Here is an 18253-nt window from a genome sequence, read left to right on the forward strand (position 1 = left end):
ACGGCGGTGACACAGTGTATCTGTGCCCAAGCAACAGGGGCACCTGCTGTGATCACAGGTGACGACTAGCCTATTACAACAACACTTATACAACCAGACACCCGCTCACCCTCTGGGAAAACACACATTCGATCAATTTCAGTGGGAATACATGTGTCGAGAAAATAAAAAAAATAAAAAACTTTTATTATGTTTAAACAGATAATCATAATGTGTGTGCTGTGGTGTTTCTTATCAAACGATAGAAGGATATTTGATGCTCTTGTGTATTTAAACCACCAAAGGCTTAGGAGTTATATTATCTATTACTAATTCAACCTTTAATTAAGAAAAAAAAAAAAAATAATGAACTTAAGTAAAAAAAAAAAAAAAAAAACCTGTTACATTGTTTGTTTTTGCTAAAAAAAAAAAAACCCAGTCCTCCAAACACATAAAAAAGGACAAAAAAAAAAAAAGACGTTAATGAAAAGATGAAATTATGGTATGAAGAAGATGAGAATGTTTGACTAGGGAAGAAACGAGAGGTTTGATGTAAAATTATCTGTGTTCAAATCAGGGGACGGATCTGGATAAGCAAAATGCTTTTTTCCGTCGCCCTTTCCGGCATGCAAAACGACAACAAAAAAAAAAAAAAAAAAACAAACAATGATGTGATTTTGCTCTGAATGTCAAAGTGAATTTATGTGATTGCAACCATGTCGGAAATGAACTGAATAAATAAATAAATAAATAAATAAATAAATAAATCTTTCTCCACCCAGTATTTCTATCTTACTGGGTTTCACCAAAGGTCCCATATCATGCTGTTTTTCACCCATCTCCATTTGTTCCAAGAACACCAAAAACATAGTATTTGAGGTTTATTTTCCCAAACTCGCCTCTTTTCCAGAGTTTTAGCCTCTGAAAAGTCACTTTCTGAGCAACTCTACACAAACGGGCTGATTTGCGGCCTACTTATGTATACTAGATCTTAAGTCACTTTCCATTCATGAATTTCAACTATGTCTGATTTCAAACTTTAGCAAAACTGTTGGTTTTTGATTTTTTCACATCATACCAATATTTGCTCTGCAGTTTGTATTGATGAATGAAGCTAAAACTGCACACGACTCAAGTTTCTAATGCCTCTGCACTTTCAATTCCCTCATTGTTAAGCCACCAAGTTCTGTTTTGGCTATTTACAAAGTAACACAATATTCATTACTTTCTCCACTCAGCTTTTAAAATCCCTCAAGCTATGGAAACCTCTCAGATTTCAAAAATATCAAGACAAGTGCGGACAGAGCGGCTGCATACAAGATAAAATGACCTGATCTTGAATTACACGTATTTAATACAATACAATTTATAATTTTCTAGCCATGTTCCATTATTGTACTGCATTTTTATAATAATAATAATCAGGCTTACAAGTAATGGCGTTTCGTAATCTGGATACAAAAAACATGTAACTGTAATTTGCTACACTATATTAAAAAATGTGTAATCAGATTACAGGTAAATTCTTTTTTAAACAGGGATTACTTCGGGGGATTACATTTTAAAAGCAAACGGAATATACATCAGTGCACCAGACACAGAGGGGAGGATTCACTAAAGGTTTAGTGGTATTAAAACGTGTGCAAATGTCACTCCACACACTAATAAGGAGTTCAAAGCCCAAGGAATAAGGCCTGCGCGCCATTCCATTTAGCACATATACCTCTAATGAATATGCATAGTTGGTGGATCTCCCAGGGGGGGCAAAAATATGGGAGAAGGAAATGGAAATATAATAATGCTGGGGACGCAGTGTGATTCATGAAATCTGGAACTGTTTGCGCTGATTGTTTTAGTTGTTTTAATTGTACGACTGAAAAGGAGGTGCAGACACACAACGCAGTTGACAGAAAACACAGGCTACAGTTGTGTGTGTGTGTGTGTGTGAGAGGAAGACAGAAAAAGAGGGTCGCTGTGCGCAGAGATGGATATATGGATATGAACATGGATCTGTACCATTAATGCTCCACTGAGCTCCTTTCTCTCCATGTTTTGACAGTCAAAGTCTCTTGTCGTGTTGAAGTTAGGCCAGAATCAGCAGATCAGATGCGTAATTTAGGCATGATCATTGATGGCACAATAATCACATATGAGAGTGTGCGTGACACAGCACTGCTCAGACCTGCGCTTGATGATGTTCAGTAGATCATCTTCAAAGAATGCAGACTGATTAACAAACTGCGTTGCTGTATTAACTCAATGGTCAATGGTCGATCAATATGACGGTTTCTGTCCTAATCTAGATATTTTGCATGAACTGATAAGAGCAAAGTTACAGGACCGGACGGAGCACCAAAAAGAGGGGGGGGAAATTTATTTATTTATTTATTTATTTTTTCTACTTGTCTGCACATGCTGTCAAAGGTCAACACGACAGGAAGTGCAATCATTATGAGACAGCAATGCATATTTTGTTATTGCAATAAAATACATTGATTTATTTTATTGCTTAATTGTGACCATCACCAGCCCTCCCTAAGGAAGGGTAAGAAATCTTTTATTATAGGGAGGATATAAAAAGGGAGAGCAGTGTTACACCTAAGTGGAGGGGGAGGGGGAGGGGGAAGGGGAAGGGGAGGGGAAAGGGAGCAGGGAGGAGAGACTAAAGGCAGGAAACAGAAAAGGTGGGGAAGAATAGACTGTTTTGCAGTGAGGGTGAGATGTGAGGTTGTAGAATATATTGTGCTTATTATGTTGTGTAATCCAGCCAGTATGGTGACAAGTGTGAAGCTTAGCTATAATGGTGGTGGCTGTGAACAGGGGGAATGAGTGAATGGTAGTACCTAAAGCAGGTATTTGGGATTAACGTGTCTAAGGTAAAGCCCAGAATGAGTTTTATCCCACATCCCAAGGCGTGCCAGTGCATCGTATACCAGTACATGTGCAAAAAAAAAAAAAAAAAACGCTACTGCAAGCCCAGGAACTGCCCTGGGCCCGCAGATGCAGCCAGGCCAGCAGAAAGAGCGGAGGCCAGGGAGCCCCAGGCAACCCCCCCGCGGCCGAGCAACCCCCCAGATGCCCCCAAGATCCCAGGCCGAGAGGCAGCCACCGCCCCCCACACACACATCCGAGGAAGCCCCAAGCAGCCGAGCACGCAGCGTATCCCCCCACCGACCACAACCCCCAACCCCAAGGCCCCCCGCAAGCATCCAGCCCCCCCACCCACCCACACCCAAGCACCCAACCCCCCGAGGGAAGGGCTCAGAGAGCCCCCCGCCCGAGACCCCAGCAGAGGAGCCAAGGCCCCCGCCCAGCAGACGGCCAGAGCCGCGCGGAACGGGCAGCTGGCGAGTGCCCGCCGGTGGGCCCAGAGCCAGCACGGTCCGGACCCCAGGCCAGAGGGACCCGGAACGGAAGCAGCACCGAGAGCAGCGCCCCCAGTGACGACAACCACGCCCATAGTCGCCGAGGGCACCAAGGGGATGCCGCAAGCCACCCCGCCGGCCCCCAGGCGCACCGACCAGGCACCCCAGAGCGCGCCAGATCGCCTTTCCTTGATGCCGCTCGCGGCTAATCTTATTTATTTAAACTACTGTGGGTTCTCTCAGTCTGTGTGAAACTAAAACATTTCCTTTAATACAGTGTGACTAAAAGGTGATTTTATGTTTGTCTGAAGTAATACAGTGAGCAGGTTACACGTATTCCATCCTTTTGTGTCTTTATTTGCATGTTTGGTATTGAAGTAATCCAAAAGTAATCAGTTACATTACTTTAATATAGTGATACTTAGAATAAGTTACTGATTCCATTTTTTAACAGGTAACTTGTAATTGTATCGAATTACTTTTTTAAAGGGGACATATCATGCCTTTAAATCCTTCCTTTTTACATATAAATCATACAGTTGTGGTCTATATAAAGTGGAACTGCAATGCTTGGGTCTGAATTCCTCATTAATATAGCTCCACAGACCCCTTTTCTACCCCTTTTCTGATGTGCTTCTAAGAGCAACTCGTTTTGGTGCCGTCTCTTTAAATGCAAATGAGACACTCCATACCCCGCCCCCTCTCCAGATTGCAGAGGGGACACTCGGTTCAACTCCACCCTGTTCGGCCATTTTTGTAGTTTGATAGAAGAGATACGATTATCTAGCGGCACAGAAACTTTTTATTCACACGTTATTTACAAAATGTCAACAACAGAAGACTTGTCCATCCAGCCTTACATGTTTGAGCCAGAGACGGACCCAGCGGAGCGAGATGAAAATGAAGATGAACCAGCAGAACAACGTCCTCATATGGATGTTAACAAGTGAGCTAACACAAGCGCCGAGCTAACATTAGCGCCAAGCTAACATCACGAAATGCATTTTAATACAGTCTTTTCAAAGACAAAAACGGCAAAATGAAATGACTAATGAAAACTTTAGACTTAAATTAAATCACGTAGGCCATATCATCAAGGATCTAAAACCAGCACACAGCGCTAACATATGAAGACGGTGCAACTGCTAATGCTAACAAAACAATGACAGGGACGTCATATCATCACACTTTTTAGCGTTATTTACAGCTTACCGAAGTGCTCTGTTCGTCGTCTCCAAAGATAGAAGGAATTGAACCCTCAATCAGACAAAGTCTTTCGGCAAAACCTTCTTTATACTGGCGAAGCGGTCATCCTTGAAGTGCTTCACAGATGTGGGTACATTTCCGTGAAACGTAAAACTCAACCAGGCACTTTGAAAAGGTTCGGATGCTGGGAGACGGTGTAATGAAGCGTGTGGGTTACTACATCCAACAACCAAACATTTTGACTTATCCTCTCGTAACTTCGGCATCCTTGAGCTTAGACTACAAAATAAAAGCGAGAAATAAAAATGGCGGATTGCTCGAAGTGTTGGGCCTGGAGTCGATGTCCTAATTTGGCAGTTCCGCTGCAAATACTGTGATGTAATAGTTCAAAAAACGTAACAGAGAATAGAAAAATCTAAACAGATTGAAAAATATGATCAAAACAGAATATAAAATTATCAACGGAGCACCTGAAGAGACTAATTTGAACTTTTCTGTACTTCTAAACACTCTAAATATACAACAAAATGCATTTAAGGGCTAAAAAAGTGGATTTAGCATGATATGTCCCCTTTAAAGTAACCTCCCCAAGCCTAACAAAGTATTACAACGCATTACAACACCTGTGTAGAACCACTGTATGTATTCACAGCTGACTCAATGTGTACTATAACGTGCCTAAATATCTAAGGATATAAAACAATTGCTGGTGTTGTTTCAAATTAGGAAACAAGGTACAAAATAGCTAATACTAGCTTAACTAAGCAATTCTAATAAAATTAGGGTGACCATACGTCCGGACATGTCCTATTTTCACGTCTTGTCCGGACCGTCCGGCCGGATTTTACAAACTTATTAAAATGTCCGGTTTTTCCCGGGGACCCTGAACACATCTAGGGGAACATGTTTATTTACTGTAACTCAGCTAATAATTGCTCTTTCGGAGAAATTCCAGCAGTTTATGAAAGCTATTGAGTTGCTCTTTTCAGCTAATACAATCATTACGGTAATCTTACTCACACGGGATGGAATCATTAACTCATTCACTGCCAGCCATTTTCAGAGCAGCCAACTCCTCAGTGCCAGGCGTTTTCGATGATTTTCACAGATTTTTCAAGACCCACAGAATATTTTGTCCTATGACAATCTGACAGCTGAAACCAGATTCTGAAAGGAAAATAATTTTGTTTCTAGCTTGTTTCGTTCTTCCGTAATCAACAGTTGAATAGAGGCAAGTTTCGCACAAATTGCCAGTCTGTGACAAAAAGCTGAGAAAAACGGCTTTTTCTGAAAAAACCTATTAGTGACTTTGAAGCAATTTTTTCTGTCTGCTTTAGGGACACCTCAACATTGGTTTCCTTCTACAACACTACAAAAACAACACTGAGACTGGGCTTTTGATGGCAAAATTACTATTAGTTACTATTTAGTTAGATATTCACGGGAGACCTTTGTCACTGTCTCCTAGCAACCCAAGCCCAATAACACAATTCACGTCTATAGACGTGAATGGCACTCAATGAGTTAAAGATGACGCATTGTTTTGACGAAATGGTCAAGAGAAGAGAGGGAAAAGAGAAGAGAGACTAAAGTTAGGATGGATTTAATTAAAAAATATCAGCAGGAAGATGTGAATGCCACTGAAATGTAAAATGCTACGTTAACTATGGCGACTGAACTCACGAGTGGTAGTGTTGTTGGCTCTTGCCGTAGATTTTTTTAAATTCATTAAACAAACCTATAGACTTGCAAATTACATTAAAGGGTCAGTTTGGTTGAGTTTGGACACCTTTTCAATTGTAAATCAGTTTAACAGGAACGTATAAATAACACGCTGCTATCATCAAACTCTGGATAATGTGGGGAATGTCAGAAACATGAAAAGAGAAAGAAAAGGCCCTCTGCCCTTACCACTCTCTGCTTTGAATTAGGTTTCTGCAGCAGCCACTCGATGTCAAGAGAATTGGACGATGGGAACTGGTAGTGGCACGGTAAGGTGGCATTGTCTCCAACCACTTTCTTCATCTCTGTCTGGGCATCCACTGTCAGCAGGCTGAGTAGAGCTGGAGGAGAGGAAGGAAACATAACAGTAAGGAGAGCAGTGGAAACATGTCAGCGAGGGAACGCTGGTTAGATTCAAACTGGAGACAAGAGACAGATGCTGCAACAGGAGGCAAAAAGCACACTGACGGGGATGAGGAAACGGAAGGAAAAGAGATTTTGACCCGTAATCTTGATCAGTATTTGACAGATATGTCAGAGCTAGATGGTGATGAGACACACGCTTGCAAACTGCTGTGTTTTCTGGTGCATTGACAATTATTTCTGAAAAAAAATAAATAAAGCGACTTGTGAGTCAAAACACTGCATTCTACTTTTTCACAAAATGAATCACAAAGGTAAAAAAAAAAAAAAAAAAAAAAAATGTTGCACACTTTCTAAACTATAGAGCACAATCACACACTTTAATTTAAAACCTCACACTGTGGATTAAGTTAAAGGTTTGGGTTGTAGAAAGGAGCAGGAATAATTATGAGTATGTGCTCAAGCGAGAGATGCTGGGCACTGGCCAGCCTGTCAGGGCCTGAGTCTCAGCGGGGGGGAAGCAACCCTAATTTATTGGACGATGCAGGACAGCTCGCCAGGCCTGAGGTGGAATTAGCTCGAGGTGTCACAGGGGTTGACTTCCAATGTGCTGGGTGTGTTACTGTGTGTGTGTGGAATGGATGGAGCTCAGAGGAGAGATATTCTATTTATTTTTGGCTGGTAGATGATGTAGAAATGGTGCAAACAGAAACTAATGTGATTGAGATTGTGTAGAATAAACCCAAATGATGAGGAGAAAAGGTCGACAATGAATTTTGAGTTAGAATTTTTTGGAATTTTGACTTTATTTTGGCAGTTTTCAGAAAATAATCAGCCGAAAAGGGTGTAGGTTGGAGCAAAAGCTTAAGATATCATTTTTTACAATACACATTCAAAATATATTCTACAAAAAAGTTTTATATATGCAGTTTATACATGCACATCAAACATATACACATACACACATATACATGCATACACAACACACACTCAGGTGATCTAGCTCCATTTAAAATTGGATTCAAACATAATTACTAGGGCTGCTCGATTACAGAAAAAATAATAATCACAATTATTTTAGTCATAATTGAAATCACGATTACTCAATCGATGATTTGTCAACCAAAAAGTCATTTATTTAAACATAAACTATATATTTTTAAACATAGATAAAATCCTTCAAACACTAATATCAAGTATGTTCACTTTTGCCTAAAAAAAAACACTTCTTGCACATGATGTGTCTTTGCTCTAGGTCTTCATCATCAAACCCAAAATGTTCCCATATCAGAGAATTTGACTTGCCACTTGTTTACAAAGTCTTTTTGCGTTTCTCCTGCCATGTTTCAAGACCACGAGCAACATCTTTCATCGTGTTGGCCTGCAGGCTCGCTTCAGCTTTGACGGGGGCGGGACGGAGGGGAGGAGCTTGCATGTGCGTGGATTAAACAACTCAATACAAGTTCAATAGCGAATAATACATATGTTTAAAAAAAAATTAATAATCGTTTTTTTTCTCGATTATGTTATTTTTGTAATCATTGGGTGTAATAATCGAAATCATAATGGAATTTCAATGAATTGAGCAGCCCTAGTAAATACATGACAGATGTAGTGAGCGCTTAGTCGTGTTAAATACTGCTGCATGTGATCACGTTTTAGTATTAAATGAACCATCTTTAAATGTTTAATTTCATTGAAAGATTGTGACAAATGCTTTTAAGTGTTGCAGATCTGGTGTATGGTCAGTGGTCGTACATTATATATAATATGATATATATAAAAAAGGTTGGTGACCCCTGCTCTATCACAATATACATTGTATTATGTTTATTGAGTAAGTATTATAATTATAATATTATAATATAATTATACATTTTACATCATTATATACATGTTATCTATTATTGCTGTCCCATAGATGAAATTGTTGCTCTTCTTACAATCGATATATGATTTAAAAAGCTTTTTAAACTGATTCATGTTGCTGCTTTGTTTCATTTCATCCTTTAGGACAGGTGTACGTCTGCAGTCGAGTGATTCAGCACAGACTGACAGAAGAAGAATGAGTCAGCACTGATGCTGCGGACTAAAGAAAAGCCACGTCTTTAGTTTGTTGTCGTACGTCTTCAAAACACAGCCAAGGATCAAAGGTGAAGTTTTTAACTGGCTACTCACGAGATGAATAAAAGAGAGAAAAGGAGGGATTTAGTCATTTTTAGGAGGTGTGCAGACCTTTCCCAGCCCCAGAAAGCAGGACGAATTGCTGACGTCGTCCTGCTACGCTATCATACCTGCTCGGTCCAAACCATTAGTCAGCAGAAAATAAAGGTCCGGCCTGTCTAGGGGAGAGTTCCTGCAGCCTAAAGGTATTCCGATTTATGACTTTCTAATGCAGCATTTGCAGGGTCATTCATCATGTGGACTCCCCGTCGATAGCGGGGTTGGATGTCAGAGGAGGGAGAGAGTTGTGCAGCACACCACTGGTTGAACCTAAGGGGCCACGTAGTGCTTGAAGGTGGTACAGGGGTCTGCAGGGAGGCTTGTGCCCACTGTCTCTCTTTAGCTCCTCTGGCTAACCTCTGTAATCAGTTCTTGCACGCGCACACGCACACACCAGCAGCCAGAGAATGAAGGCGTAACTGTGCTGGGCCTGATAAGCGCTCCCTGCTCACCTTCCACCTCATCTTTACCTGGAGGTTTTATAAATGAAGGTGGCGAGGGAGAGAACGAGCCACTCACTCTTTTTTTCATTTTTCACTTTCCTATCCCTGTAACCTGACATTGACATTGGCCACGTTTACATGAAAGGTTTAATTCCCCTAAAATCAGGACAGAACTTCAATCCTCTTTGAACTGACCATGGAAACACTTAATTCCGAATGGAAATGGCCATTCCGAGTTAAACCTAAATCTAAAATAAAGTGGCTGGTTTATTCTGATTTGAATTCCGAATGAAATCATTCCTTGATCTTGTTATTGTTTAGTTCTGCTTTGAATTAATTCCGGTCGTTCTGCGTATGCTCGCCCTGTTGTGATGACGCGCTGACGGCATAATCCAAGATGGCCGCCCGGAGTCGAGCCTAGACTATTTATTTAATAAGAGCCTTAGAAGCAGGGTTGGGGTCAATTATATTTGTCAATTACATGTATCAATTACAATTACGCCTTCAATTATCCATGTTTGATTACAACTCAATTACGATTACGGTGACTGACATTTTTTCCAATCGCTATTATTATTTTGCCACTGAAAGTCAATTACAATTATGTTTTCAATCACTAAAGTTCAATTACAAATAATTACATTTACTGAGCCATTCATAAATAAACCCATAAAACATGACCTTCCTCTTGTGTTAGCATTCTGATAGCATCCCTTATGATAATGGGTCAGTTTTGACACGTCTTAAATACACGAAAAAATATTATTTGTCGTCTAATTTGTTTCTCATCTCTTTGTTACCTTGTTAGATTTCCGTGGTGTGGGCGTCTGAGTCTGTACCCCGAGATTTGAATTATTTTTTTCAAAAATGGGAAATTGATCCTTGAGTAAAACTGACAGGTCGTGGGAAAACTTGACGTGACACATACTTTAATGAGTACTACGTATGTGTAAACCATGTGTAAACTGTAATATGGTTCCACAGGTTTGCGTCTAAATAAATTGTAATTGACCATGACAATTACAAAATCAATTATCAGAACTAAATTACAATTCAGGTACGATAACAAGAGCAACATATTTTATATTACACCATAAATGAAATTCATATTACATGATTACAATAACACTTGACCCCAACCCCGCTTAGAAGACATGGATATGATGAATCAAAATCTGACTTCAATCAAAAGAAAACAGTTTTAATTATTAATTAAATTAAACCGGGCTTTCGCCTTTAATTGGCCATGTAATGTTAGTACATTATTGGAATTTGTCTTCTGCACTTAACCCATCCCTGAGGAGCAGTCGGCAGCCATTTTGCGGCGCCTGGGGAGCAGTTCGGGGTTAAGGGACTTGCTCAACATCCCACAGTGACGGCCCCGGTGAGGCTTGAACCAGCGACCCTCCGATTACAAGCCCAGCGTCCTTACCCACTAGGCCACCACTCCCCTATTTTTTTTTTTTTTTTTTTTTTTTTTTTTTTTTTTTTTTTTAATTATGTGGTTTTCTATGTTGTAGCCAAAAAAGAAAAGGTTTGTGTGTTTTTTCCATCTACATGAATATGTCACATTTGCACCCTGTCCTATCAGAACCCTTTCCATTCCCCAGACCTACAGCAGAATTAAATAAAGCCGAATAAACCTGTTTTCCATGTAAACACGAAGCAGAACATTTTAATTTGCAATAATTTATTTCAGAATTAAAAAAAAACTTCATGTAACCGTGGCCAATCATGGAATAACAAGTTCTGGTTTATCGCTTTGTCAAATATGTCTGATCTGTTCATACAGTAGATGTGGCCACAAAATGTCAGACTTAAGAAAAACAAGAGTTGTGTCCTTGTCCTTATTACCTGAAAAACATGACGGAGTAGTGAACGTTTTCGCCTGTGTGTGTATTTCCGTTGTCGCAGCGGTGGAAAAGATCACTCAGGCACTCCCCAAAATAAGCTCGCCTTGATGTGAGTTTGAGCAAGTGATTGGATTGGCCTCATTCACCGTGTGCACAGCTGGGATAGTTGGACTATACGACAACCCATCATTTGTGTCAACACCGGCTATGGAGACACAACACAATGCGTCTGGTGTGGCAGCGCCGCACACACACACACACACACACAAGCCTCTGACCTTCACCTGCAATCAATAGAACCTGTGAAGTGGCAAAGCTTTAGATTGGAAGATGTTTATGCTCACATTGCATTTACATGATTCTGTAAAAATGAAGGAAAAAGGTGATCTAGTACAGACATAAAGGTGAGAGGACATGATTTCAGGGCCTTCCATGGATCTTTCTGCTCCATTGTGTTCCACAGATATTTTCACACATAAAAAAAGGAGAAAGAAACAGATGATTGGGAAGAAAAGGAAGTGGGAGCTAACAGTAGAGGTTTAGAAAAAGAGAGAGAGAGAGAGAGAGAGAGAGCAGCACTTATGACAAAGATAGTGAGAGAGAGGCTCGGGGTGAATTATGGAGGAACCAATTTCTATGAAAAGGCCCTAGGGGGAGTTGTGCTCCAGTAAATCCACCTTACAGAGCCCTGCAATCTCATTATAGTGTAGCCAGCGAGACGGACAGACAGACAAACATGACGGACTCGGATCTTTCACACAGGCCAAAGTCAAGCCCTGGATCCTCTCAGTTAGCACATCGGCCAGGCTGAGGTCTATGACAGGTTTAAAGCATACGACCCCTGGTCCTCATAAAGGGTCACATCAGAAAATGGGGAAAGTATAGAGAAGAAGGGGTGTCAAAACTCATTTTGGTTCAGGGGCCACATATGGACCAGTTTGAGTTTAAGTTAACCACAGAATTTAGATGGAAAAAGAACAAATTCAACACGAATGTGCCCTAGTTTGCACTTTCATGTATACATGATAAATGATGAAGTATGTGAGCATATCAGTCCCTGCAGGATCGTCACTTTAAATTCCCTGCTTTTGGGAAATGGGAGAAATTTTGTGGTAAAATAATAGAGGAAAATGTGCAAGATATTTGACTGTAAATTTGAGCTCTACAAATATTGTGGATTTTAATTGAATATTTGTATATGTGACGGGCTGAGATATCAACAACTGATGTTGATATAGTTGGTCTTTTACAAAATGTTTCATGTTTTTTTCCATCAATTCTGGAGTGGGCCGAATTTGATGCTCTAAAGGGCCGTATTTGGCCCCCAGGCCTTGATATGATATGACACCCAACCCTAAACCTATGACACTCTATACGAGGGATTTCCTGATACAACTTTTTCACTTCTGATACGATACCAATATTGCAGGCTTGCATATCGGCCTATACCGATATCAATCCAATCCGATATCAGCACGAATCATACCTACTTTTTATGACTTATTTTGTAGTGTGAAATGTTAGGAAAGGCTTGATCAGAGAACAATAGTCAGCAACAGTAGGTATGAGAAAAACAAACCTATTTATCATTAACCAATTGGTTACATACAGTACATTTTAACCTTCAACATAATATCTACAATAATCTACAATTGAATAAAATGAATAAAAAATAAATCCTATCGATTATGATATCGAAGATTTTAGATGCAATCCAATAATATCTGATATCCGCTTTCTGGCTGATATCGGACCGATATCCGATATCATAATCGGATCGGGACACCCCTACTCTATAACGTCGTGTAGTTGTAGGGCCTAATGACATTTATCAGTACATTTTGGGTTTGAATATAGTCAGCCACTCCAAATACACAAACTCAATGAAACTTTACAGTATAGTTTTTTTTACTGTCTTTTAAAGAACATTTTTCCAAAATCCTGCCCTTTTCCGGAAATTATTCCAAATTAAACAAAAAAAAAAAACGGTAACAAAATCAAAAAAATATGGCTATTGTTGGTACCTTACATACTTTATAGCAGCGATTCTTAACTGGTAGGTTCATAGACCTGTCCTGAGTGAGTCGCCGACCGCTGGTCAAAAATAATAATTAATGTCTATCATGTTGGACTTATATATATTATAATATATACATTTATGTTTTTAAAAAAGATGATATATGTGTGTGTGTTTTCTAAAGATAGTTTTGAAAAAATAAATTTGGTTGGTTGAATAAAAAAAAAAAAAAAGTGGGTCGTGATTTAATAACCATGGCAAAATGTGGGTCCCAGGGTGAAACCAGTTGAGAACCCCTGGTTTATAGATTATTTATGACATGGAAGTGCAAACTAGGGCACATTAGGTTTGAAATTACTCGATTTCCTGCATAAAATCTGCAGCCCATTATTTGAGATCAAACTGCTCCATATTTGTCCTTTGAACTAAAATGAGCTCAAGAATAATTAACATATATTGATAATGTAAAAACTTCAATTTCATATTCTTAATCAATTCTAACTTTTCTTCCCAATTCTTAGAAACGAAGATCGAAACCAAAAAAATAAATAAAAAATTAAATAAAAAACATCCCGAGCATATAAATTCCTTGTGTCGGTTTTTAGACCAACATTTTCAATCAAGCGTGTGGTTTTTCATTATTTTAATGAGCGCAATATTTCCAGCATGCTTTGCAATGTCATAGATTCATTGTGGCGAATAATATGAGTTTCAAATTTAGCTTTCAGCTTCTGTTTACAGCTCCAAGTTCCATTCATTTCGCTCTAATGTATTACATTATGCATGTGTTTGTCATTTCATTTGTCACCACCACCACTGTGGCAAAATGCATGGCTGTGTTTTTTCTCTCTGCAGATTACATGAACCAATACTCAGCACTTTCAAGTCACCGTGTAATTTGTGAGGAGACATGATTGGGCCATTTTGATGTGTGTTTTAGAAGCAAAAAAAAGAGGAATGGTGGCTAAACACCTGTAATATATTTACTGTAAACCACATGTGTCAAAGTCATGGCCCGGGGGCCAAATCCGGCCCTTTAGAGCATACAATTCGGCCTGTAACGATGACAGAGAAAATATGAATCATTGTACGAATGAAACTCAATACTATTTGCAGGGGTTTACAGTTTTTATTTTTTATGTTAAAGGTGTAGTCCACCACACTCAGATCCCTCTCTCCCCCTCCCTACATATAATATAACATGCTCTGTTAAAAGCATATTACTGCAGCGTTTCTCTCTATCTATGTGCACACACCTCAGCAGCAGCAGCAGCAACAACTCAGTGTTACTTACAGCAGCCCACACGGAGGCTGCTGCGCGCACATGAACGACAATGCACCACAGAGTTCTAGTGTAACAATTACAAATCAAACATAATGTAAATCAAGCAGCAGTAATTACCTTTCAAGCAGAAAAGTTACCAATTCCATCTTCTACTCCTCCAGACCATACACTGTAAAAAAGACGGCACTACAGCCCCGGGAAAAGGGCGGGGCCTGTGAGCAACAGCCGTCAGACAGCCCATCAAACACAATCCTGGCTCTGATTGGTTCTTTTTGCTCAATCGCGGTGCATTCCGGCAATCTGCCAAAGGCTGCAGGAGCATCAGGGGGGACTCAATGAGTTTGTTTTTTTCACACAAACACTTTTATAAGAGTTGCAGACTGCACCTTTAAACAGTTGAAAAACTAAAAAAATAAATAAACTACAAAATCCTTAAATTTTAAAGTTTTTTAAAGTGTGGATCTTGATGTGCAAACTTGGGTCCAGTATTGTTGAAATTGCTCATTTTCCGCATACAATCTGTGGCCCACTTGAGATCAAACTGCTCCTTATTTGACCCCTGAACTAAAATGAGTTAGACACCCCTGCTGTAAACAGTAATAATCCAGTATACGGGAAGTTTTTGGTGTATTGACTTCATCTGGCAACACTATTTGACTCCCAAATTGTCCTTAATTTGGTGTTTGAATTTCATTTATTTTTTACAGGAACACATTCAACAAAGCTATTCAATTTGAAGTGAATTCAGTTCCATTTTATTGAATGGACTAACAAAAAGTCCACACACAAAGGAAAAGTGTGGGGTTTCAACCCTTGGGAGACAACAGAAAGATCACAGATTCATTTTTCTCATCTGACCCTGTACTTATCACAGTTCTCTACCCTGTGCACTCACACTGCCTCTCCTTTATAAAACATGCACTCACAGAAGCTTTTGATTGAAATGCATAAGTGCGTGTGGTTTGATGTGAACACAGGCTCCACAAACATATTTACTGCTGCCGAGCCACATGAGAGAGACGCAGGAAACGAGCTCCCGCTGACAGTCAAACTGTGCCGCGGCAATCAAACCCATCATTTGGACAACATCTGTGTGAGACAAACAGACTTCAGGCACATTTGATTGACATTTACAGCCTCACTGCGGCAGGAGGAAAGAAACCTGTCATCTCATGGCATGCAGCGCCAATCTAAGCACAAACTGCCCTCTGTGAGTTATTGGATCGCAGAGATATACGATGAATAATACAAGAGAAAGATGAAAGTTTTTGACACTGAAACGGAGGCACGTCACAAAGGAATATGTTTTATTTCATTCTTTCCCTCACATCGTCGGTATTTTTTCCCTTTCCTTTGCCGTAGAGAGTCAGACAGCTGGGAATTGCACCAGGCACTCACCGCTGACAGCTTTTACCTCATGTGATTTGCACTCTAACCTCTCAGCCATTGGCGTGGCCCACAGTCCATCACCTCCTCCTCCTGCTGACACACAGCTCGTTTTTTAGCTGACTTGAGAAGAGCGCAGGGCACGAAACAAAAGCAGAAAAATGACGGGTCAGCACCTAGTTTTGAAGGCTGCGTCTTCCTCCCACCCACAGTGCCCTGATATGACTTGAGCTGGCCATTCAAAGGTCAAATATGGATCACATGTTGCCCTTTCTTCTTCCCTGAAGATTAAAAAAAACTTTTAAATATGGCAAACTACACAAGTCTAGTCTTAAAACTCACTCAGGCTGCTTGTACGGCCCTTATTCATATAGTCCCAGCTCCTTTTTTACTGATTGCTTCTTAAGGAAAGTGTCCTGCACAATTAAAACACAGTATTTGCATAAATGGAACACTACACAAGTTTCCTTGTAGTTTCAGGCTCCAACAGTGTATAATGTGCAGTATCGCTTCTGTGAAAATCAAAAGATTTTCCTCGACTGAAGGCTGGTCCTTTAAAAGGACAAAGTCCCATAATCCTTCTTGTCTCACGCCCAGCGATCGACTCCTACTTTTTGCCGACATGGAGTGTTTGTCAGTAACACATTACATGTAGGAACAAAAGGCCCAAACATACAAAGTAACACATCTTTGTTCTTCTGCTATTCTCAGTCAGATGTGGGCGTACAATAATTTCTAGTTGTTTCTAAAGCCTGTTTCAAACATTAGAGCAGACGTAGTCAACTGGCGGCCCTCGAAACGACTCAAAATGCACAAAACTAAATATTTATACAAAAAATACACAAACTAACAGAAATGCACAAAACCACACCAAAAAAGATACAAAAATGCACAAAATGACTCCAGAATCACACTACAATGGCAACAAAAAAAAAACAATAATTATGCAAAGAAAGCACAAAAAGACAACAGACAAAACATACAAATAATGACTCCAAAAAACATATATTACAGAAAAATACACCAAACAACAACAAAAATATGAAAATGACTCAAATGACACCAAAACTAAATGTTAAAAAAAATACACAACATGACAACAGAAATGCACAAAACTACACCAAAAAAGATACAAAAACACACATGACTCCAAAAAACATACATTACAAATACATGAAAAATACACCAAATGAAAAAAATATAAAAATGAGTTAAAAAAACAAACATTTATCATGCACATGTCCCATAAAATTAAACCAGGGAAATTGCACACGCTATTTTACTTTGCACCCGCAAATGTACCCCTTTATAACACTACAGAGTATGTACACCTCTTTGTACATCCAACCTTCAAACACATATTCATTTCGCCATAATTGACAACTCGACTTAAGCTCCTCCCAGTATATGAATACATACTTCCGACAGGCACTGTACAAGTTAGTCTAATTGTACGTGGCCCCCAAAGTAAATGCACAAAAAATATATTGAAATACACAAAACAACAGCAAGAATACACTAAAATATACCAAAAATTAAAGCATACAAAATATAAAAATACAGTAAAAAACAAGAAAAACAAATAAATCACTCCAGAAACACACAAAACTACTACAAAAGTTAACAAACCGACAACAGAAATACACAAAAAACTGCATATAAAACAAAACAACAACAAAAATAGACAAAATGACTAAAAAAACATACTAAATTACAGATATTGACAACAAAAGTACACAAAAACGACAACAGAAATAAACAAAAAGACTAAAAAAAAAAAAAAAAAATTAAAAAAGAAGTACACAATATGACTCCAAAAGAGATACATTTTACAGGAAAAATAAACAAAAGGACAATCATAAACAAACATACACAGAATGACAGAAAAACACACACACATTTACTCTAAAAACACTTTGTTCTTTCCTGTAGTGATGCTCAGATTGGTTATTAAGTGTATATATACTTGTTTATTTTATTTTTATTCATCATTTTTATTATTTTTTAATATTTTTAATGCATACATAAACATTTGGCACTCTCATAGCCATTGTTGCATCGTATCATTCATTTGTACCTTGTCATTTAGTTTAACTTACAACCTGCTCCTTGCCTTTCTAATTACCCCTCGGGGATTAATAAAGTATTTTTTTCTGATTCTGATTATTCTGAATGCTGAAATTAATGCACATAATGTGGCCCTCCGCTCAAACATTTTTGTGTCCCCCGCTCTGATAAAAGTTGCCCACTTCTGCATTAGAGGGTATCTGTCATGAGCCTTATCAAAGGATCGGTTAAAATACTAACAGTTTTGTATGTATTTTGTTTATTGTTAATCCGTTATACACATTTTATGTACATTTCCACCACAGGTATCTTTTAGATGTGTATATTTTCTGGTGTAGTGTGTT

The 18253-nt window shown here is 39.1% G+C and overlaps 1 protein-coding gene across 1 annotated transcript in view; it reads right to left on the bottom strand.

Moving 5' to 3' along the window:
* clmpb (CXADR like membrane protein b) overlaps positions 1-18253 on the bottom strand; it is a 106118-nt gene that overhangs the window by 22252 nt on the left and 65613 nt on the right. Inside the window, exon 2 of the mRNA XM_028464665.1 lies at positions 6462-6613. Coding sequence (XP_028320466.1) covers positions 6462-6613 — 152 coding nt within the window. The remainder of the gene's footprint in view (positions 1-6461; positions 6614-18253) is intronic.

This window comes from Gouania willdenowi, chromosome 13 (assembly GCF_900634775.1).
Source record: "Gouania willdenowi chromosome 13, fGouWil2.1, whole genome shotgun sequence".
In the NCBI taxonomy this organism is placed as follows: Eukaryota; Metazoa; Chordata; class Actinopteri; order Blenniiformes; family Gobiesocidae; genus Gouania; species Gouania willdenowi.